This window comes from Suricata suricatta, chromosome 1 (assembly GCF_006229205.1).
Source record: "Suricata suricatta isolate VVHF042 chromosome 1, meerkat_22Aug2017_6uvM2_HiC, whole genome shotgun sequence".
Classification (NCBI taxonomy): Eukaryota; Metazoa; Chordata; class Mammalia; order Carnivora; family Herpestidae; genus Suricata; species Suricata suricatta.
The window spans coordinates 65,123,609-65,146,584 of NC_043700.1; the positions used below are offsets into that span (position 1 = coordinate 65,123,609).

Genomic DNA, 22,976 nt, shown 5'->3' on the forward strand with positions numbered 1-22,976 from the left:
TAAATAATCTAGTATGTACAGTTTTACCCAAATATACATACAGAGATACATACACACATAAATATTTTCAATTCCTGATTTGTTCTACAAAAAATAGGATCATATAATACAAACTGTTCTGTATCTTTTCTCAATACTACTTTACAAAAATCTTTTCAAGTCACTGTATAGTTCAAATTTTTTTTTTCAAAGGCTGTATAGTAGTGGTCAATGTAGAAATACCATAGCTTATTCACCTATTCTGCTAATGCATAACCATTCACTGTTTCCAGCTGATTTGTGACCAAAAACAATGTTATAAAACATATACCCCTGTGTGTGTGTGTGTGTATACATATATATGTATATGTAGTGTGTATATGTATATATATATATTCTTATAATACTGGTGCTGTGAGTGGGAGCGCACTTCTGATCCCATGCCTGTCTCTGCCCCTCCCCCGCACTCTCAAAAATAAACATAAAAAAAAAAGCTTCTTGGGCCCTACTGTAGGACACACTGAGTCCCAGACGAATCCAGTCAAACCTTTAGATGAACAATGAAGCAGGTAAGACTCCAGAGCTTTGCCGTTTGCTTATTTCTAAGCAGGAAGAAGTGAGAAACAGGAAAATACACTAGATTCCCAATTCTGTTCAAGAATGGCAGAAGGAAGGATAAATTCTAAGTTAACAAATATATATTGAGGAGCTGACATTACCTGGCACTATGGCAGGTATTGGAGTAGCCTTCCTGGAGCTTATGATCTAGTTGAGAAACTAAGACAATAAACACATAACTATGAATTGACAAATAAATTTATTGAGAGGTTAATTTGTGTTTTGTCCTCTTATCGCGGGAAAGCAAGGTGTTTTTGTCCTTGTCCTTTTCAGGGAATCTTATGAATTTGCTTTTCTTTGCAAATTCAAAAATAGAAGTTGTGAAAACCTGAAAACCACCCAGGACCATATTTGAGTAAAAGGGAAGCAATCAGTTTTATATTTACAAAAAGATACTAAAATCACGTCAAAGACTCTATCAGCATTACTGACTGTGATGTGAATGATTCTCGTCCATAGAAATGAACACTGTGGAAGGGGCAGTGCAGCTGACTGAGGACCTACACATGGGAAGTTTTCTGAATTTTCCTTCAACAGGCTGTAACACCTCACTGAGTCTGTCATTTACTAATGAGTAAAATAAAGTCTCTGTCACATGTTTGCTTTATATTTGTATGAGTCATGTTTTTCTCTTTAAAAGAAGCATTCTTAAACACATTATAGTGACTTGCTAAGTCATTTTTAGTTCAAAAATGCTTCTGTATTTTTTAACAAGAGAAAAATTCCACATTAGTAATGGTATTCTAACACACATTATGAATGTACACTTTGTAGCAAAACTAAATTATTGCATTTAAGTTGATTCTTTTTTTGTCAGTTTGTTAAGCACATACTGTTAAAATGTTTACCTTTGGTGCACCATCCTTTTGTATCCCTACATCATTAGTGGCAATTCCTTTTACACTACCATCTTCATGAAAAAGGACCTAAAATGAAAACAAATTTTGTTATCACCTTAGGATTCATAACCACCTTGAAAAGAAACAATAAACAGTCTTAGATTTTTAAGAAAGTGAACATGTACTCTAGATTACAGAAATATAGGTTTTAAAACATTTGGGGGATAAAAAAAAGAGACATGTTTTAAAGATACTCCCTTCTAGCGTATAAAAGAACACAGCTCTAACAGTTGGAAATGAAAGACATGCCACACTTTCATGAAGAAGAAAACTGGCAACCCACTACAGAGGTCACTAAAGAAACAGGTAAGAGTAAACAAAAAGGTCTCTGAAGAGATCAGATATCAAAAACGCATATACAGAACCTAAAATCAGGGCATATAACAAAGGAAGACCATCAGTGTGGGTGGGAACACAACAGTGTCAGGAAAGCCTCTGTCCCAAATGAACTAAGACCCAAAAAATAAAAACAAAGAAAATGAAACCACAAAACAAAACAGAAAGAGGCTCAAGACAGCCCAAATTACACTGGTCAAAAGTGTAATTCTGAGGATGAGAAATATAGCCCATACTCTGTAACCCTTACTTGGCTTCTGATTCCTCTACGGAGGAAAATGCTCTTCAGATAGGAAGCACAAAACACGCACCAGAAATCACACAGAAAGCGCAGGTGTAGAAAGATGAAATAAGGATTAGCAGCAATGGGCATGAAAAGAAAAACATATAAATGCTTTATTTCATACCCTGAAAACGAATCAACTGTACAATGTAGCTTTGAACTAGAACTGAAGTCTGGCTCAGAGTACAAAGAAATCCAACAAAGAGATCATTAATCTATTGATGATGATCTTTAAGGGACTGAGGAAAAGAAGGAAAGTGTAAGAGACTGTGTGTATGTGTGTGTGTCTACAAAAAGTAAAAATCATAGATTCTACAAAGTGTGACTTTTACACTGATTCCAGTAAGGGCATTTTAATCAGGAAAATGCAAAACCCCATAGTTGGGTCCAAAAACCCAAATGCATACATGTGAGCTGGGAAAACAAAGCACCAGGTATGATAAAGGGACCTATGTGTTTTATTTGACTTACATATTATAAGGGTAAAAAAAATTTATAAAAATTTTTGAGGGGCACCTAGGTGGCTCAGTCAGTTAAGTGTCTGACTTCAGCTCAGGTCATGATCTCACAGCTTAGCTCGTGAGTTCAAGCCCCACATCGGGCTCTCTGCTGTCAGCACAGAGCCAGCTTTGGATCCTCTGTCCCCTTCTCTCTCTGCCTCTCCCCAGCTCGTTCTCTCTCTTTAAATAAACTTAAAAACATTATTTTTTTCAATTTTCTCTGAGGCTTAAAACAAAAGAACTCCCCCTTCCTGCTGATTCTTCCAATTCTTTCCTTTAGAAAGCTTAGCTATACACCCTGTCTGTCTGAGATACAGGGTTTTTTTTTACAAAGACTTATTTAAGACTCCAGCCAGATCTGTATCTCAGAAATGTGTTTCCCGGGGGCCTTGGAAGACATATTTGAAATGTGAACACCATGGAGAATGGTGTCCTATTTCCCTGTCTCTGAGGTAGTCTGGGCTAAGTGCTTGGCTCCAAGTTGTAACTTCCTGCTTGTCAAAAAGATACAAGAAATTTTATTTTTTCCTCTGGATAAAGACAATTAACATGTATGTAATGGATTGTATCTGTGTGGCTATAGGAGAGGGTGAGATTTCTTTCCGTTTTGGCAATCTCCCTAGCAGACTGCCTCTGACATGCACTGCAGTCTTGGTTTAATGCTCATTAAATAATAAAACTTTATTATAACTTATACAAGTGATTTTTTTTTTTGGTTTGTAGGAGATTTTATTTTCTCTATTTTTATTTTTTTTATTTTGAGAAAGAGAGAGAGAGAGAGAGAGAGAGAGAGAGAGGGAGAGACAGAGAGAGAGGAAACAGCAGGGAGATGGGGAGAGACAGAATCCCAAGCGGATTCTGCACTGTCAGCACAGCGCCTAATGTGGGGCTCGAACTCACAAACTGTGAGATCATGACTGGAGCAGAAATCAAGAGCCAGAGGCTTAACCAACTGAGCCACACACAGTCAACCCAGTAAGAGATTTTATTTTTACTCATTTCCCCAATAACACTTAGAACCAAAAGTATGATATGTTTGCCGAAAGAGTTATTTTGAGAGAAGAGAAACAGAAGAACAGTTTCTAGAATAAAGAAGGTAATACCTCTGCTCTTGAAGCAGTTTTTTTCATTTGGGGTGCCGCTTTATAAAGGGGATAAAAAGGGAAGAATCTCAGGGCACTGAGGAATACTGAAGGAACTCAAAGTATGTAACATTATGGTTGAAAGAATTGAGAATATTTAACCTAGGAAAGAAAAAAACACCAGAGTGAAAGTGAGGAAGAAGAGAGCAGGGCATAATTATAATTGGAAAACTGTCCTTGGAAAAGAGCACAGATCTGTTCTGTACAGTGTAAAACAGAAGATATATTTCTATTCTATATAGGAGAGTATTATCAATGATCCAAACATCAGATAAAGATTAGTTCATCCCTGATGGTACTGAATTGTAAATTATACAACCACTTAATGTAGGTACAAGGAAAGGAATTCAAGTACTCTTTGTATTAGATCTTTTCAAGATTCCTTCTAATCTTACAATTCTAAAATTCCATGGCTTTTCTGAAGTATTTCTTTACTTTTGTACTATCTTCGATTTATATTTAAAAAAAAAGGGATTACTTCTTACAAGTATTAAAAACAAAAGAGAACCACACAAACCTCGGCAGCAGCATAGCCGGGGTAGACTTCAACACCCAGGGCTTCTGCTTGTTCTCCCATCCAGCTTACTACATGTCCCAAGCGGACAATGTAATTGCCATGATTATTCATTGGAAGACCTACAAATATAGGCTTATCAGTCTGACATTTTCTCAATAAAATATCTAAATAATATACACAAATACTTAATTTTAAAAATTGTAATCAATGGAAAGGTGCCTGGATGGCTCAGTCGGTTGAGTAGCTGACTTCAGCTCAGGTCATGATCTCACGGTTTGTGAGTTCAAGCCCTGTTTTGGGCTTGCTGATGTCAGCACAGAGCCTGGTTTGCATACTCTGTCCCTCTCTCTCTCTGCCCTTCTCATTTGTGCTCACTCTTTCAAAAAAATAAATAAAACATTAAAAAAATTCAGATCAATGTATAATTTCTGTGTAAATATACACAGTATCTTATGGTCACAATTTATTTTCTACAATTTTGGCATAAAATTCTAATCATTAAATGAAAAACAACATGACAACACTAAATTAAAATTCTGAGTTGGCTACAAGGCTATCTCAATTCTTCTAGATGGAAAGACAAAGAACCAGGTTCTATTCCTATTTTACTACAAGCTAGCTATATACTTTGGGAAAGTCCTTCAAATCTTTGGGACTCAGTTTCCTCATTTGGAAGAGGAAGGGATTTTATCAGATAAAATGGAGTTCCTTCCACATATGGAATTCTGATTGTACAAATATTCATCAGACCTTACCTGGAAGAATTGGCACAGGAATTCTATATTTCTCTGTTAAAATTCCAAATCTGTCTTCTGTTACGGGAGTGTTAAGTGGAGCCTAAAAACAAAAGAAGGAAAGAGAAGGAAGTTTTTAGTTCATATTTGTAATGGGAAATAGAAATAATAAAAAAACTGCATTAAAGGGAAAGTGAACTACTTTCCTCACTTTTGTTTCATCATTTCCTTTAGAAAACTTAGAACTATAAATTCTCTTTGTCTCTTTGAGATGTATGGGAATCTTTTAGAACCTAAATAAGCCAGTTTTATATCCCAGAAATGTCTTTGCTTGGGGGGCTTGGAGACATCTTGGACATGGCTTCCTGTCTCCCTCTCTCTGTGGGAGGTTAGCCTAAGCACTTCCTCCAAGTTGTAACTTCCGGCTTGATGAAAACAGAAGAGAAGTTTTATTTTTCCTCTGGATACAATTAACACGTATGTAATGGATTGTATCTGCTCAGTAGGGCTTAGCAAACCTTTTTCTCTTATAACCGATACTATGTCAATAACAATACAATGGTATCTATTTTTGGTATAATACTGAAAAAAAGTTAATTAGGCATAACTAAAGTATTTCTAGTTTAAAAGAGCTTGGTCTTTTATTTTAAAGTCTTTTTTTCTTAATGCCTATTTATTTTTGAGAGAGATCAGTAGAGCATGTGAGAGCGGGGGGGGGGGGGGGGGGGGGGGGCAGAGGATCCGAAGCGGGCTTTGTGCCGATGGCAGGCCAAGGTGGGGCTTGAACTCACAAACCCAACCTGAAGTTGAACACTTAACAGACTGAGTCACCCCACTGCCCTGAGCTGTGTTTTAGAAAGAAAAGCATAGATGAAATTTTTGGAATTCAATTTCCTCCATATAGAAATAATACAGAAGTCATAAATTTTTGACCTTTACAAAGGATATTCACAGGTAGTGACCATTCTAATGTTGGCAGACATAACACATCTAACAGATGAAAAACGTATCTAAGATTTTAACCAAGGTCATACAAATTATGAAAACAGTAAAACTAACATTCAGTTCTCTGCGTATCACACCAGTGCCTTTTCTGCGGAGGTTATGCGAGGCCATAATGTTAATTTATTTCTTTAGACCATTTGGTTAGATTATCTTCTTTGGCTTTAGACACTGCAATGTCCCAGGAAATTTACAGAAAGCTTTATTAAGAACAATGATATAAACACCTATGGAACAAGCTAGGAAATACCCTAAAAATCTGATGGGACTCAAATTTTTAAATTCTTTTTAAATTAAAAAACACCTATCTATAATAGTCCTCTAAGAGACAGAATTATGTGAAAAGAGTTTTCCATATTCTAGTAATTTGGAAATAGAGATAAAGATTATGCTTTGTATAAAATCCGATTTTTCGTACTCCCTTCTCCTTCCAGTCTGGGAATAATTCTTCAAAAGCACGTGGGTCCAGGCAAGCCCCTGAGAGAGTATGAGCGCCTATCTGAGCAGCCTTCTCTACAAGACACACACGGATGTCCTTCTCATGCTTAGTGGCCAGCTGCTTTAGACGGACAGCCGCGGAGAGTCCTGCGGGGCCGGCACCGACGATGAGGACATCTGCTGCTTCTGCAAACCTGTCCATGTTCACTCCTGGGAGGAAAAAGTGTTCAGAAATTCCATGACAACTCTGTGACGAATATGATCTGATAAAAATCACACAGCGGGTTGCAAATGCTGGCATCAGAGCGTCATTTATAGAAACAGCCCTCTGCTTTGCATGAGAATGATACTAAGTATATTACTGTATTAACTGGATGTTCTCTTGGGTTCTCTTCCAGCGTAGGTCTTCTTTTAGCTTCTAGAAGCCAACTGTCAGCTTTGGGATTTGCTACTATAAACTTAGCAGATATTTGCTTATCTCAATATCAGTATGTAATAGAGTTGGTAAAGCTATGAAATATTATTAAATGAATTTATACTACCATGAAAAATATATTCTCCACAGAATGATGCAAAGTATCTAGAAAAGCCTCAATTCTTCCACAGAAATTATTACTTACCTTCCCATCGCTTGTCCTTATCCCGAGGATAGATAGTATAGTGGGTAGTAATTCGAGGTACAACAGAAGTTGAAGACCATCTTGTACCACACAGAGGTAGATAGTTTTTCTTAATTTTTAAGGCATGAAAGCACTGATATGCTGCATGAAAATTATGAACATCATTATTATTTTTTTAATTAGCTTTCATCAGGAGTAGACTGATAAAACATTTTGTAAGAGAAAAAATTCTAAGATTGGGAATCAGATCTGGTTTCTGTTTTTTTCTACTAATTAGCCCTAAAACCTTAAACAAATCACTTAACCTCTCTAGATTTCAATTTCCTCATCCAAAAAAGGAATGGGTCACTAGATGATCTCTAAGGTAACTTCTTGATATAAGTGTGTCACATAATGTCTTATATTTGGAAAACTGTGTTTACATTCTGACCATATCAATACTGCAGACATTCAGTTAACAGTTAGCTCTATCCTACTGATCTGTTAGTTATGTATGTACTAAAACAGATTATACTATTTTGTAGATGAACAATTAAAAATTTTTTAACGTTTCTTTATTTTTCAGAGACAGAGAGACACAGAGCACAAGCGGGGTTGGGAGAGCGAGAGAGGGAGACACAGAATCCGAAGCAGGATCCAGGCTCTGAGCTGTCAGCACAGAGCCAGACATGGGGCTTGAATACACGAACTGCAAGATCATGACCTGAGCTGAAGCTGGATGCTTAGCTGAGACACCCAGGTGCCACAGACGAACAATTTAGTTAGCTTCTCCTCATTAAAGCAGTGTTTTCAAACCATAATATTTTAAAAGTATCTAATAAATGAATTTATTCAATATAGCTCATATCAAGCTTAACCTATAAATAGGAAGACCATCTAATTTATCAAGTGGGTACTTTTGAGAGTAACAAGGGGCAGTATTAGTGATTATGCTGGGACAATGTAGGCAAACTAGGTTTATGGTCAGCTTTTTAAAAAAAAAAATCAACTTCTTGGGGTGCCTGGGTGGGTCAGTTGAGCGTCTGACTCTGGCTCAGGTCACGATCTCATGGTCTGTGGGTTCGAGCCCCACGTTGGGCTCTGTGCTGACAGCTCAGAGCCTGGAGCCTGCGTCAGATTCTGTGTCTCCCTCTCTCTCTGCCCCTGTCCTGCTCACTCTCTGTCTCCGTCTCTCAAAATAAAAGACATAAAAATTTTTTTTTAATTAACTCTCCCATATGACAATATCTTTGGAGAGCTTTAAAAATTACATATTCTTTAAGTTAGAAAATAGAAATAAACAGAAGCATGCAAAGATTTATCTGCAATAATATTCATTAAACCTCTATTCTAAAACCTTCAACTCTACCCCTTCCCTCCATTATCTGAAGCAGATACCCTAACACATCAAACATCATAGAAAGAAGCAATCAGGTGGGAACATTCCTATTTCCTTGGCAACAACTTCTAAAGTCATCTATATTTGTGTCTACTTTTGTTCATTCTCTTAGGTATTAACAGATGTCATTTCCCTTCATTTAGATTAATCCTCCCACCTGGATGATGAAGCTGATCCCTCCCCATCTTCAGAGGGACATCCCTCCATCTGAAGCCTTCCCTTTGACCTGGATCTTCAATTTCAGTGTCTCTTCTCCAGTAGTCTTCTCCTTGATAATCTTTCCCATTTTATACACATGCATATATATAGGACAGAGAATCCTCCCATGGGAATAGCCCTGACAAGGATAGAAACTTGTATTTGGAGCTATAATAATTAAAAGTCTGTTACAGAAGAGATAGAATAATCAAAGGAAAAGAATAAAGAATTCAGGATTTGATGTCTGATAAAGATGCCATTTCTAATCAGGGAGAAGAGATGGTTACTCATTAAATGGTCAAAGATAGGGAGAAAGTCATTTGGGAAAAAAAATGTACCTTTTTCTTCCTATCAAAATGAATTCCATTTGGTCTGAGTTTAACAGAGAAAGTCAAAGTATAAAAGATTATGGTGATATATTCATTGATTATTTGTTTCTCTGCTTCTGAGTGTAGGCTGCAATTAGTGACTAGCTTCCAACAAGTAGAGTATGAAAGGGAAAAATATTAATTTTACAGTGGAGAAATACAGCAGACCCCTTAACCAAATGATCAATTTAACATTACTGGCAATAAGATATGTTGGTAAAACATACTCCCTGATAAGAAAAGAAGGGCTCTTCACCTATGTGGCATACTTCCCCCAAATCTATAACCTCAGTGTAATTATGAGAAGTCATCAGACAAATTCAGATTGAGGGCAGTCTACAAAATGCCTGGCCAGTACATATTGAAAGTACCAAGGTCATGAAAGACAAGAAAAGACAGAGGATCTATCACACCGAACTAGACTAAGGAGGCATGACAACTAAAAGCAATGTGGTGTCCTGGAATGGATTCTAAGACAGAATAAGAAAATCCAAATAGTCAGCAGTTTAGTTAATAGTATTGCATCAATAGCAATTTCTTAGTTTTGATAATTATGCTATGGTTATGTAAGTAGTTAAGCTGGGCAAAGGGTATATGGGAACTCTGTTATCTTTGCAATGCTTCTGTTAGTGTAAAATTACTTCAAAATAAAAAGTTAAAAGACTAAGATTATGGTGATACAAAAGTTAGCTCAAAAAGCTTCAAAGACCCAAATGTGAGAGCTAATATTATGACTTTTTAAAAAAATATGGGTGTAAATCTTTGTGACTTTGGATTAGGCAAATGTTTCTTTGTCTTGACATCAAAAACACAAGCAACAACAACAAAAAAAGAATAGATAAACTATACTTCAACAAAATAAAAACCTTTTATCTTCAAGGGATGCCATCAAGAAAGCGAAAAGATAACCCATGGAATGGAGAAAATATTTGCAAATCGCGTATCTCATAAGGGATTTGTATCAAGTATACATAATAAACTCATTTCTAATAAAAGACAACCAGATCAAAAAAGAAACAAAACCAGATAAAAAGTGAGACAAAGAATCTGAATAGACATTTCTCCAAAGCAGATATATAAGTGGCCAATAAGCACATAAAAAGATGCTCAACATCATTAATCACCAGGGAAATGCAAATCAAAACCATAAAGAGGTAATACTTTGTACAGGAAGGCTATAAGCAGTAAGAGGGAAAGAACAAGTGCTGATGAGGATGTGGAAAAACTGGAACCCTCATACACAGCTGGCAGAGATGTGAAATGGTGCAGCCACTTTGGAAAACAGTCTACCAGTTCCTCAAAAATTAAACACAGAGTTTCTATATCACTCTCTCCTAGATATACACCTAAGACAAAGGAAAATACACAAGAACGTGTACATGAATGTTCATAGATTCACAATTTATAACCGCTAAATTATAGAAAAAACCCCAAATGTCTGTTTGTGAATGGATAAACAGTTATATGTTCATAAATGGAATATTATTCAGCAACAAAAAGAATTAGAGCAGTGATATATACTACAATATGGTACACATTGAAAACATATTGCTGCATGAAAGAAGCCAGCAGGGAAAGACCATGTATTACAGGATTCCATGAAGATAAAATATCCAAACTAGACTAATTTATAAAGACAGAAAATAGATTAGTTGTTGCCGAGGGCTGGAGAGGTTGAAGCGTGACTGCTAATGCAGCGAGGTTTCTTTATAAGGTGATGTAAATGTTCTGAATTTCATCAGACCGTGGGGAGGGTTGCACAACTGTGCGTTTATATTAAAAACCATTGAGCTATATTTTAGATGGCGTGATTGTACGGTATGTAATGTATCTCAATAAAACTGTTATTTAAAAAAGAATATTTATAGCCACACACACAAAAGATTAAAAACTTCTTTCTACCAGAGTGTGGAGCACCAGGATCTCTCATCCACTGCTAGGGGGAACGCAAAGTGGTACAGCCACTTTGGGAGACAGTCTGGCATTTTTTTACAAAGCTAAAACATGCTCTTAACAAATGATCCAGCAATTGTACCCACTGGTATTTACCCAAATGAGATGAAAATTAATGTCCACACAAAAACCTGCAGTCAAGCAAGATGAGTAAGCTCTAGAGATGTGATGTTCAACAGTGTATCTTTAGTCAACAATAACATACATTTAAACATTTGTCAAGAGGGCCTATCTCATGTTAAGAGTTCTTATCACAATAAAATAAAGAAAATATCCAGAATTTACCAAAAAAAGCCCTTCACATGAATGTGTATAGCAGCTTTATTCATAATTGTCAAAACCTGGAAGATGTCCTTCAACAGGTGAATGAGTAAACAGATACACTAGGGTGCATCCAAACAATAGAATATTATTTAGCACTAAGAGAAATGAACTATTAGACATGAAAGGACACAGAGGAATCTTAAATGCATATTGCAAGAAGGCAATCTGAAAACGCCAGTCTATATACTGCATGATTTCAACTATGTGACATTCTATAGGTAAAACTATAGAGACATTAAAAAGATCAGTGGTTGCCATGGGTTCAGGAAGAGGGAAGAAGGGATGAATATGTGGAACACAGCAGGTTCTAGGGGTAGTTAAACTATTCTATACAACAATGTAATTAATGGTGGATACGTGTCATTACACATTTGTCGAGTGTACACAAAATGTACAATACAAAGAATGAACTCTAATAACAATGTATCAAAATTGGCTCACCAATTGTAACAAATGTACCAGTCAATACCAGATGTTAATGGGGGATGGGGGAAAGTTATACGGAAAGTCTTTGTATTTTCTGCTCAACTTTTCATTAAACCTAAAACTGCCTCCCAAAATTAAGTTTATTAATTAAAAACAAAACAAACAAATAAAAAAGGGCAAAATGGAAAAAGACAGTGGTTAAGGGCATACGTTTTGGAGTATGTCTACCTTGTGTTTGAATTCATTAATAGCAACAAAACCTTCAGCAAGTTATTCTAACTCTGCTCACTCCATCAGCTCTCAAGTTTATTGTCAGTCTGCCTTGGAAATACTATGGTATAGGACCTAGTATAACTCTCACAAAAATCAAGGGGCTAATTCATATTTGGTAACTAAATGGATATCTTCTTAGTTACAATTTTCACTATAATCCAGCAATCTGCAAATCTCTGGCTTAATTTCCAAAAGTAACTTGGTTTATAGAGCAATAATAAAAAAATGAGGCCTTTCCTAGTTTTTAACTTGTCTTTTATAATGAAGCATCTATCTGCAAATGAACAAGTTTCTTTTCTTTTTTTTTTTTTTAGATTTTATTTTTTAAGTAAACTCTGTACCCAGCGTAGGACTCGAACTTACACTCCTCACATCGAGTCACATGCTCTACCGACTGAGTCAGCTAGACACTTTGCAAATGAATAAGTTTCTAAATATGGACTATAACAAATAATTAGTAAAGATCAACAAAGACTTTTGCATGGATTTGAAACAAATAATAAAATTTATATTTTAATGGAAATACTGAATAATTAAAAGTTTCCCATTTTAGGGGTGCCTGGGGGGCTCATTCAGTTAAGCATCCTACTTGATCTCGACTCAGGTCATGATCTGAGAGTTCATGGTACTGAGCCGGGCGTCAGACTGTGATGAGAGTGCAGAGCCTGATGCTTGGGATTATCTCTTTCTCTGCTCTCTCCTGCTGGTGTGTGCCAGTGCACGAGCGTGCTCTCCCTCTCTTAAAGTAAATCAACTTAAAAATTAAAACACAAGAATTTTCAATTTGAATACATCTTATCCTTCATGACCTTATAAAAATTGTGGGGCAGCTCATCCCCATTTACAGTAGATAAACAGGAATTCAGATGATCCCACCCAAGCTCAGTCTCAATCCTTCCAACATCAGTCAAGTTCTGATCGGATTTGAAATGATCTGTGAAGTAATGGAATCTATGCTGTGATGAAAACAAGATTTTTTTTCCCTTTCTTTTCTGATTAATCGGAGACATAAATGCCTGGCATTGTCTAATTATTGTTTAGTACCTAACTGCAGAATTAACACATTTTTATGATTTACTCTTTCCAATAAAATAATTTTTAAAGCAAAAATTTGGCCTCAAAATCAATAATTAAAGATTATGGTAAACATAGGAAGGAAAGAGATGTACAGTGGCTGACCACTATGACAAAATTCAAGATTATGTAGTGAAGTTCTTTGAATTTTTAAAATATTTTTGTTTTTAAGTAAAACCAACCAAAGACCATCCAACTACATTATTATTTTTCTTACTTAAGAGAAAGGGAAGGCAATGAGGTATTTTCACAAGTCATCATGACGGTTCTAGGAGCATCCAACAGCAGGATAAGCCTCTAAAGTTAATTTTAGACAATGTAGAAAAATTCCTGGTTCCAGATGTGGGCAGCACATAGATGTTAGTCATGACGTCACAGATCGGACTTCAAAATCTTAAGAATGGACTAGGATGGCTAGAAAGACGAATATCAATACACGACCGAGAAGAAAAACTGTGCAAATAGTTTATCCATTTCACACAATGTAACATATAACACCTGAATCATCGGATAAGTTTTTGGACCAGAATTTGGGAGGATTCAGTTCAGGAGTCCACAGGAGGGCCCTGTTGACAAGTTTCCTCCGACCATGACCTTTAGCCTAGTTTGTCAACTGTTCCAAATGGGACAACTACAAGGGGAGGAATCTAGGGTATACTGCCAGGTGCGGACAGCGTGGCCTTTGTCCTATTTTAACCAGTGAACGCCAGGATAGCCGGAGGAGAGAGGTAGGTGTCTAGCCGCCACCCCCCCCCCCCCAGGTGTGACCCTGCCCTTTTCGCCCTGACTCTACGACCTTCCTCCGTTTATCCCCGCCCGGAGTTGTCTCTCACCCGGGCAGGACAGCTTGGCTAGTGGCACCAACATATTCACTGGTCCCAGGACTGTCGGTGGGACACAACGGAAAGGCTATCTGTGGTTCGCCGCTGGCGCTGGACCTCTAGGCCGCGGGGGGCGCCATCACTTGCCGAGAAGGGCCAACACCTCCGCTGAAGTTTACCTCCCAGTTCTACCCACGGCTTTGGCTTCACGGTGTTCCCGCCTCTTTCTCGCTCTGCGCCGGCGCCACGCATGACGCGATGGCTAGCAGAGACTTCCGGGTCACGTTCCGAAAGAGGAAAAGGAAAGGGAGTCCCAGCCCACCCCCGACTTCAGGCTGAGGATTGGTTCTGAGTTTGCGTGTCACCAAGGCGTGGTGAGGCCCCCGGGGTGCAGGTGAGAGAGACCCACAGATCCGGTAGTAGAAAGCGCGCGCATCAAAAGTAGTGGGAGGTGGAGCGACCCTTCTGGCATTCTGGGAGTTGTAGTCTTCTGCTCAAGCGTTCTCTGAGCCTGACTGGAGGTTTGCGCAGGAGCGAAGAACTGCCCAAAGGTGAATTAACTGACATCTGATTGGCTGTTCCGAGAAAATGACTAGTATCCGAGGATTTGGGCAGAGACCCACGAGTATACTAGGCAGGATTGCGTTTGGGAGGAGGCGGGACTTCTGGGCGTTGGGCGCGAGCAATTTGAAAGACTGTTGGTGTCGGTTTGGCAGCTAAAGTCGGATTCTGCAGTCCCAACCCGGCTCAATGGCAAACCCTGAGGCGGTGCGGATTTCTTCGCCGCCCCCGCCGTCTCCTTCGTCTCCCTTGTCTTCAGACGCCTCGTCAACATCTTCCCCCGGCGTCCCAGTGAGTTTGGGCTGGCCAGTTCCAAGCAGAAGCAGCGGCCGAACAGTGGACCCTCTGGAGGAAGTGGAGCTGCAGATCGGAGACGTGAGTGTTTAGGCCCCGGGGCCGCGTCCCTACTCAGCCGTGGCCGTGTTGGAAGATAGACCGTGGCAGTGATAGGGAGAGAAGGGCCAGGAGTCCGCGCACCTAGTTCGGCGCATGTCGCCCTTCTTTCTGCGCGTTCAGAGTATAGTCTGGGGGATGGGTTGGGTAAACTGGCGACCCAAGGCGCTTTATCCCCCATCCCTGAGGAGTCCAACTTTAGATTTAGTGTGGAGGAATAAGGGGTTACTCCACCCGCCCCACCCCTCGCTGTTTTCTTTTAGTCTCGCCTTCTGCTTTCAGTCACCCTCTGTAACGTGAAACCATTCTGCTCTCCTGCGCCGTCGTGTGCACGCAGTCTCTGCCCTCTCTTCCTCCTCCTTGTTGCCTGTTGGTGCCTAGGATCAGGCTGTGATTTTTTTTTTTCCCTTTGGGACTTAAGATCCCGCTGCTCTAGTGGGCCACCTGCCAGAGCCAGCTGGCGCTGCTATTATTGTGTCTTAGGCTTGCATTGCGCTGGACCCAGTCTGGAGGGGTTCCTTAACTGCGCTTGTAGTCTAGATTAGTTTCCTTAACGGTTAGGTCAAAGACCCCTCCCTCTGATTGCTAGACTGCGTAGTACGATTTGTGTTGAATTGCAAATTCCCAGTGGCGAGCACACCCACCTACTCACCCACCGGAGTTTCTGTATGTAAGGACTGTTGGGTGGCTCAAGTGATATGTAGGATGTTGTCCCCCTGGAGAACTTTGTGGAATAGACCCTCCCGTGCAGATTGGAAACTGGCTAATGAACTCGATTATCTTACTGCTTAACACTTTTTTTTTTAAGATGACTAAAATGCTGAACAAGGCAGTGTTTTTTCTGAACAAGACTGGTTTCAAGAGAATATGTTAGGAATAGTATTATTCTATATTATAGGTGAAGAAAACATTTGAGTAAGAATTCCACCAAAAGTTGCATATTTTCTGTATGTTTGATTTTGTTCCTTTTGATTATGTTCGTGTTTGTCAGCTCAGAGTATCTGTTCTTTGGTCTATACATTTTCATGGCTTAAATAGCACTCACAGATAAAACTTAGTGGAGCACTGCCCTTGTTACTAAATATCAGTGAGCTTTTTTTTAGTGAGTTACTTACGATGAAATAAGTCTGTAAGACCTTCAGGTATTTCTGGTACTTCGTGTTAAGCGATCCATGTCCTCTTGTTGAGTTAAGTGAGACTCTAGTGTGTTTTCTTTTTTCTTTCCTTTTTTATTTTTCCATTTTAAAGATTTTCTTTTCTTTTTTTTTTTAAAGTAATCTCTACACTCAAGGTGGGGCTTGAACTCAATCCCCAGATCAAGAGTTTCATGTTCTGTACTGAGCCAGCTAGACATCCCTAGTGTATTTTCAGTTAAAAATATACTAACTTGTTATGTTTGGTGCAAAATGGAAGTCTTTCCAGCAGGTTTATTTCCTCAAAGCTTACTTCCATATGAAAGCATTTCTTAGGTTCCCTGAAAGAGTTGGTGTTTGAAGATTTTTTTTTTCCTTTTAAGGAAAATAACTTGGGCAATGGAGTCAATGTTTTAAGTGATTTTTAGACTATAAAATGAGATGAACATCTTAAAAAATAGACTTCTATTGCTTCTTTTTTCTTTCTTTCTTTTTTTCATTTCAGGCTGCATTTTCATTAACCAAACTACTTGAAGCCACATCTGCAGTATCAGCTCAAGTGGAAGAGCTCGCCTTCAAATGCACAGAAAATGCACGTTTCCTTAAAACATGGAGGGACCTCTTGAAAGAAGGCTATGATTCTTTGAAGCCTGACAACTGATTTGGCTGTGTAGTAATTCATACTTGCTCATTTATGATATTTGCACGTGTGCCATACGTATAAGGTAGTTCTGTGTATTCAGAATGAAATTATTTTGGTTTCCTTCACTTTTGTGAAAGCAGAATACTGATGTCGTATTTGATGCTGGTAATATTTATCTTTAAATAGTTTCTGTCCTCTAAACTTTCATAGGCTCTTTTATGGAAGTTAATTTCATCAGTAGATAATGTTATCTGCAGTATTAATAGCAGAAAAAAATGGGTAAAGCATTGTTCTATTTAATTTGCAAGAAGATGCCAAGAATGCCAGAGTTTGAAGTTGAGCTTTATTATACAGACTGAGGGAGGTAGCTTTAAGGTTACCAATGCTGGCCGCATTCCACTAGGCCAATTCCCTGGAACTAACGATTATGTCTTACTTGTGTAACCCCATCACCTAGAACAACAATAGTGTCACACAATAATCAGTCAGTGTTTGTTGAAGAGTTGACAGTACAGTTTAAACCTGTTTTTTGTTCCTGTTTTTAGCATGAAAATTGTAATTGTTTTTCTAAAAAATAATTGACTCAGAACCTCACTCCTTGAAGGAATACATTTTTTTAAGAGAATTTGAACTCTAATTGAGGACAGCCTTTTAAAATATATGATAAATATTTTTTATTTCCTTATGATGCTATTTAAAAAGCTTTTACTTCAGAAAATGAAAGCCTGTCTAGAGAAAGAATTTTATATTTTTTCCTGTTTATTTCTTAGGTTAACTGCTTTTTGATGTTGTTGTGTGTTTGGTTGTTCTCTTTAAAGTGCCTTGTCAAAATTATGTCTCTGTACTATTACTTTTTGAGCTTTGCACATAATAATTTAAATACAATTCTAAAAAAGTTAACTGTGGTTTTAAAGCAGCAAATTTAAATGATGCGATTGGTTTCATATTATTTGACACTAATGACAATGTTCTACTTGCCCCACAGTTTATATTCTCTCTCTGTCTTTCTCTTGGGGTGGTTTGTGTCATATGTGTCAATGATTAAGCCAACTAATTCTCCATGACTTCCAGACATCTTTGATGTGGCATCTCAGTCCTTTGTAGATAAGGAGTTGTGTACAAATCTGTGTTCTAAAGACCCACAGCAGGGTTATAAAAGGGGACAAATGGATGGGCAAAGAATAGTTGTGTTGAGTATATTAAGTCATAGTTCTTGATCCTTTTTTTTTTAGTTAAACATAACACAAATGATGTGTTTCTATACCAAAGAGATACTTATTTTGATAGTAGAAAAATATTTTTCTTGCGTGTCATGAAAATTGCCATTTTAAAAATGTATAAAAATAAACTTGTTCAAAGCAAATTTTATTTCCATTTCTTTGGGTTCGTTATTTTAAAACTTTTTATTGAAATATTTCAAACATAACAGGAAAATTGAATGAATAAATAATATATGCCTACCATGCAGACTTAAATGTTAGCATTTGGGGCACCTGGCTGGCTCAGTTGGTTAGGCGTCCAGACTTCAGCTCAGGTCTTGATATCACAGTTCATGGATTTGAGCCCCACATTGGGCTCTGTTCTGACAGCACAGATCTTTGGATCTTCTGTTCCTCTCTGCTTCTCCCCCTCTTTTGCTTTCTCAAGAATAAATAAACATTAAAAACAATGTTAGCATTTGGCTATACTTTCTTCAGATCTGTGTTTGTAAATGTCAGATACATTTGAAACTTTTGTTACTTCTTTGATCTCACCCTTTCTCTCCCCAGAGGTAACCATTGTTCTAGAGGTGGTGTATATTTTAGTTTGTGTTTTTGTATTTTTAATACATATGTATGTTTTCCAAGCGCTACAAAATACTTTTTTGTGTATGTGTTAGCCTCCAGATGGCCACAGTGGTCAGGCTCCTGGTATTCATGTCCCTGTATAGTCACACATTGAACAGTGCTGACTTTAGTAACCACTAGGAGATTGACGAAATGCGGTGTGTGATTTCTGAGGCCATGCCATACCTTTGTCCATTTTTCTATTAGGTTTTGTCTTTTCCCTATTGATTTGTAGGGTTCCATATATTGAATACCAACTAATGACCTGTTATCTGTGTTTCAACTGTCTATTGTAGCTTATATTCATTGTAGAGTTTTCTTAAGTAAAGGTTTCTAATTTTAAGAAATCTTAAGCAATTTTTCATAATAGTGCTTTCTGGGGCTTGTATAGGAAATTTCATAATGATATTCTCCGTATGTCTTTCCAAAAGTTAAATTTTTGTTTTTAATGTTTAGGTTTTTAATCCATCTGATTAACTTTTGCTTATGGTGTGATTTGGGGATCTTGTTTATTTTTGTATGTCTGTTGCTGTTCCTTCAAGCATCAGTATTTCAAATGCTACATCTGACATTCAGGTACCCTGTACGTGTTTGGTTCGTGCTCCCTGTTCTGTTCTGATTTGCTTAACCCTTTGCTAAGGTCCCCTGTAACTTCTGTTACAGCTGCATCATAAGTATGATTTGTACGACTTTGATTTTTGTATGTATGACTTCCTCTCCCCGCCATGTATGTTTCTACATTAGAAAAGAGAAACCATGTTGTTAGTTAATTTATAATTTTGTTGAGTTGCAGTCAGCTTAGGTTAACCCCTGATTTCAGGAGGTGAGCCTTCTGTGGACACTTTCAGTTTATTCCTCTCATCACTAAAACTCCGAGCTGCTAGTGTCAGGAGTCTGGTAGCCCCACAGCTCAGCTCTGTTGATAGTTTTTGTTGCCATGCGTGGCCCACAGTGAAGTTCATCTTATTTTTAAGAGTGGCTTTTAAAAAAGTATAACTTTTTATTTTTCTTTTTGCTTCACTTCATGAGCGGGATTGGGGAAGAGCTCAAAACAAATATTTTCTTAAGGACTTAAATTATTTTCTTAGCTTAGTAGGTCATTACCAGTTCTATATACACCTTAGAAGAAAATTTAGTATATATAATGTAACTAAAAGGCTCAAGAGGGTGGGGTGCCTGGGTGGCTCAGTTGAGTGTCTGACTCTAGATTTCAGCCCAGGTCATGAGCCCATGATTCTGCTCAGCATGGAGTCTGCTTGTGATTCTCTCTCTCTCTCTCTCTCTCTCTCTCTTTCTCTCCCTTTACCCCTCTCCCTTGTTTGTGCTCTCTCTCTCAGAAAAAGCAAAGCCTCAAGAAGCTAAAAGTCACTGGGATAGGCACTATGCTAGGAGCTTTATAAGCATTATTTAATAATATTTTTTGAGGAAAGTGATGTTATTTTGTCTATAGAAACAATAGGAAGTAAGCTGAGATGAAATAATTTGCCTGTGGGTCTCTAACACCAAAATTAGGATACTCTCTCTCTGCCCCTCCCTCACTTGCACTCATTCTCTCTCTCTTAAAATAAGTAAAAACAAACAAAATGTTTATTTTTGAGAGAGAGAGAGGGAGACAGAGAATCCCATGCAGGCGTTGCACTATCTCCACAGAGCCTGATGCAGGGCTCGAACCCACAAACCATGAGATCATGATCTGAGCTGAAATCAAGAGTCAGTGCTTACCTGACTGAGCAACCCAGAAGCCCCTAGATTAATTTTTTTGAGAGCTCTAAATATGTATAAAAATCACTTGAACAAATTACAACTGGAGGTATAGAAACTTGTTAGAAGGTTATTACAAATACTGCCAGGAGACATAATGTTCACACAATCTAAGGTATTGGAAATTGGGATGAAGAGAAGTGGATAGATTTAAGAGCTATTATTAGGTTGAATAAAGGTAGAGCTAGGTGATTTGATATGGTAGATAAAGGAGAAGCAAGAGCCAAAGGGTGACTCTAGGATTTCTAGGTTGGACTGTTGGTAGCATTCACTAGGACAGGGTCTCAAAGGGATTCTGGTGTCAGAGTACAGAGTTCATAGTAATGACAAGAGTCCATAATGGTGAGGGAACTGAGGCGAGCTGAGGGCGAAGCTAACAACAACCACTCACCAGGTGGGATATGTGTGACATTCCTCAGGCACTCTGGGCTACCCAAGAACAAAGGAAAGGGAAAACAAATGGTTAACTGATAGAGATCCAGCCTTGCAGGACAAGAGTCTCCATCAATTTGTAAAAATTATCCTACACCCAGCCATAACACTATTAGGAATTTACACAAAAGATACAAGAGTGCTGATGCGTAGGGACACATGTACCCCAATGTTTATAACAGTGCTATCAACAATAGCCAAATTATGGAAATAGCCCAAATGTCCATCAACTGATGAGTGATAAAGAAGGTGTGATACACACACACACACACACACACACACACACAATGGAATACTGCTGGGCAATGGGAAAGAATGAAATCTTGCCATTTGCAACAACGTGGATAGAACTGGAGGGTATTATGCTGAGTGAAATAAGTCAGAGAAAGACAGATGTCATATGTTTTCACTTGTAGAATTTGAGAAACTTAACAGAAGACCATTGGGGAAGGAAAAGTGAAAAAATAATTTCAAACAGAGAGGGAGGCGAACCATAAGAGACTTTTAAATACAGAGAACAAGCAGGGTTGATGGAGGGCAGTGGGGAGTGGAAAATGGGTGATGGGCATTGAGGAGGGTACTTGTTGGGATGAGCACTGGGTATTGTATGCAAGCAATGAATCATGGGAATCTACTCCTGAAGATGGAGAGAACACTGTATACACCATTTGTTTGCTAACTTGACAGTAAATTATATTTAAAGAAAGTCTTTGTAAATTACAAGAAAAAGCAATCTTCTCAATAGTCTAATCTCCAAAAACCTATAGACTTAAGTTTCCTGGAGCCCTAACATCACCCTTCCATAGTGATGTGGAGAACAAAGAGAAGAAGGAAATAGTAGGTGTAGTTAAATTTCTTTATAACCTTTAGCCCATTGTATGTACTTACAGAGTATGTGTGACATTTCTTCAGGAACTCCCTACCTTCTTAATGTCCTACTGGAGGGAAAACAACCTCAGCTTGACGTTAGCAAGGCCTCCAGTGTCTTTAGCATATGAAAGTCTTTTTGAAGCCTCCCTTTGCCTTTACCTCCCCAAACTCCATGATATATAATCAGTCACTCTACAACCCCAGTGCAGCACTTTCTGCCCAGGGGTCTTATCCCAGTGCTTTAATAAAATCACCCTTTTTTTTTTTTGCACCAAAGATACCTCAAAAATTCTTTCATGGCCATAAGCCCTGGACCCCCACCACTCCCAAACCCCATCACATAATAAGGGACATGAAAGAGCCGGTGAGATACCCAAGTGTTAATGTTTGGTGGGCAGTTGTATGCATAAGTGACTAATTTAGGAGAGAGAATAGGCTAAAGGCAAAAATGTGGGAATCATCAGTATATATACAGTAATTGAAACCATAGAATAGATAAGGGGTGACCTGCGTGGCTCAGTTGATTAAGCATCCGGCTTAGACTCAAGTCATAATCTCATGGTTTGTGGGTTTAAGCCGTACGTCAGGCTGTGTGCTGACAGCTCAGAGCCTGGATCCTGCTTTGGATTCTGTGTCTCCCATTCTCTCTGCCCCTCCTCTGCTCATGCTCTTTCTCTCAAAAACAAACATTAAAAAAATTTTTTTAAATTAGAGAAGACTGCCAGTCTATAGATAAGAAAAGGATTTAAAACAGTAAATGAGGGGCGCTTGGGTGGCTCAGTCTGTTGAGTGTTGGGGGCTTCGGCTCAGGTCATGATCTCGCAGTTCATGGGTTTGAGCCCCGTGTCTCTGTGCTGACAGCTAGCTCAGAGTCTGGAGGCTGTCTTCAGATTCTGTGTCTCCCTCTCTTTCTGACCCTCCCCTGCTCACGCTGTCTCTCTCTCTCTCTCTCTCTCTCTCTCTCTCTCTCTCTCTCTCTCAAAAATAAATACATTTAAAAATTTAAAAAAATTAAACAGTAAATGAGGCTTCTAGTGAATGATTTTCTTTTTAAAAGAGGAGTACGTTGGGGCACTTAGATGGCTCAGCATCCGACTCTTGATTTCAGCTTAAGTTATAATCTAATGGTTTATGGGTTCAAGCCCCATGTCGGGTTCCACACTAACAGCACAGCGCCTGCTTGGGATCCTCTCTCCCTCTCTGTTCCTCCACTGCTCATTCTCTCTCTCACACAGAAAATAAACTTAAAAAAAAAAAAGAAGTGCATTATTAAGAACTCAATGTATTTTTGAAGTCTCTTAGAGTGGTTCACTCCATCACACTCCAGTATCAACTCACTTATTACTTAGGTAAGCAGTAAAGTGCATAGACTTGAGTATTCTGGCTGCATACATCCCTTTCCCATTTGTTGTTTTCCTTCAACTTTATCAGTATCTAAGTTGCTAAAAGGCAGTAATTGCTTCGTGAGGGGTTA

The 22,976-nt window shown here is 38.4% G+C and overlaps 2 protein-coding genes across 6 annotated transcripts in view; one reads left to right on the forward strand and one right to left on the reverse strand.

Moving 5' to 3' along the window:
- ETFDH (electron transfer flavoprotein dehydrogenase) overlaps nucleotides 1–14,120 on the reverse strand; it is a 27,246-nt gene extending 13,126 nt beyond the window's left edge. The window contains exons 1-6 of one of the 2 annotated variants that reach the window (XM_029939490.1): nucleotides 13,896–14,120; nucleotides 7,069–7,209; nucleotides 6,429–6,658; nucleotides 5,030–5,111; nucleotides 4,275–4,393; nucleotides 1,446–1,523 (exon numbers count right to left, since the gene is read on the reverse strand). In XM_029939490.1, the coding sequence (XP_029795350.1) occupies nucleotides 1,446–1,523; nucleotides 4,275–4,393; nucleotides 5,030–5,111; nucleotides 6,429–6,658; nucleotides 7,069–7,209; nucleotides 13,896–13,929 (684 nt within the window). In that variant the 5' untranslated portion in view covers nucleotides 13,930–14,120. Of the gene's footprint in view, nucleotides 1–1,445; nucleotides 1,524–4,274; nucleotides 4,394–5,029; nucleotides 5,112–6,428; nucleotides 6,659–7,068; nucleotides 7,210–8,603; nucleotides 8,706–13,895 lie in introns of those variants that run through there. The other variant, XM_029939501.1, reaches the window with a different exon arrangement.
- On the forward strand, nucleotides 13,702–17,291 carry C1H4orf46 (chromosome 1 C4orf46 homolog). 4 transcript variants are annotated; one of them, XM_029939547.1, is made up of 3 exons: nucleotides 13,702–13,790; nucleotides 14,600–14,819; nucleotides 16,476–17,291. In XM_029939547.1, exons 2-3 carry the CDS (start codon nucleotides 14,634–14,636, stop codon nucleotides 16,629–16,631), a joined length of 342 nt encoding a protein of 113 aa, XP_029795407.1. In that variant the 5' UTR covers nucleotides 13,702–13,790; nucleotides 14,600–14,633; the 3' UTR covers nucleotides 16,632–17,291. The 4 variants fall into 4 exon arrangements, with proteins under 4 accessions (XP_029795407.1, XP_029795398.1, XP_029795412.1 ...); XM_029939538.1 differs by lacking the exon at nucleotides 13,702–13,790 and adding an exon at nucleotides 14,157–14,277; XM_029939552.1 differs by lacking the exon at nucleotides 13,702–13,790 and adding an exon at nucleotides 14,301–14,434.
- Nucleotides 17,292–22,976: the final 5,685 nt, after the last annotated feature.

What these genes read in the sequence shown, in the direction of transcription:
- C1H4orf46 (XM_029939547.1), top strand. Translation starts at nt 14,634, where the DNA reads ATGGCAAACCCTGAGGCGGTGCGGATTTCTTCGCCGCCCCCGCCGTCT. An exon ending in TGGAGCTGCAGATCGGAGAC is followed by an intron (nt 14,820 to 16,475) that starts GTGAGTGTTTAG and finishes TTTTCATTTCAG; the next exon opens with GCTGCATTTTCATTAACCAA.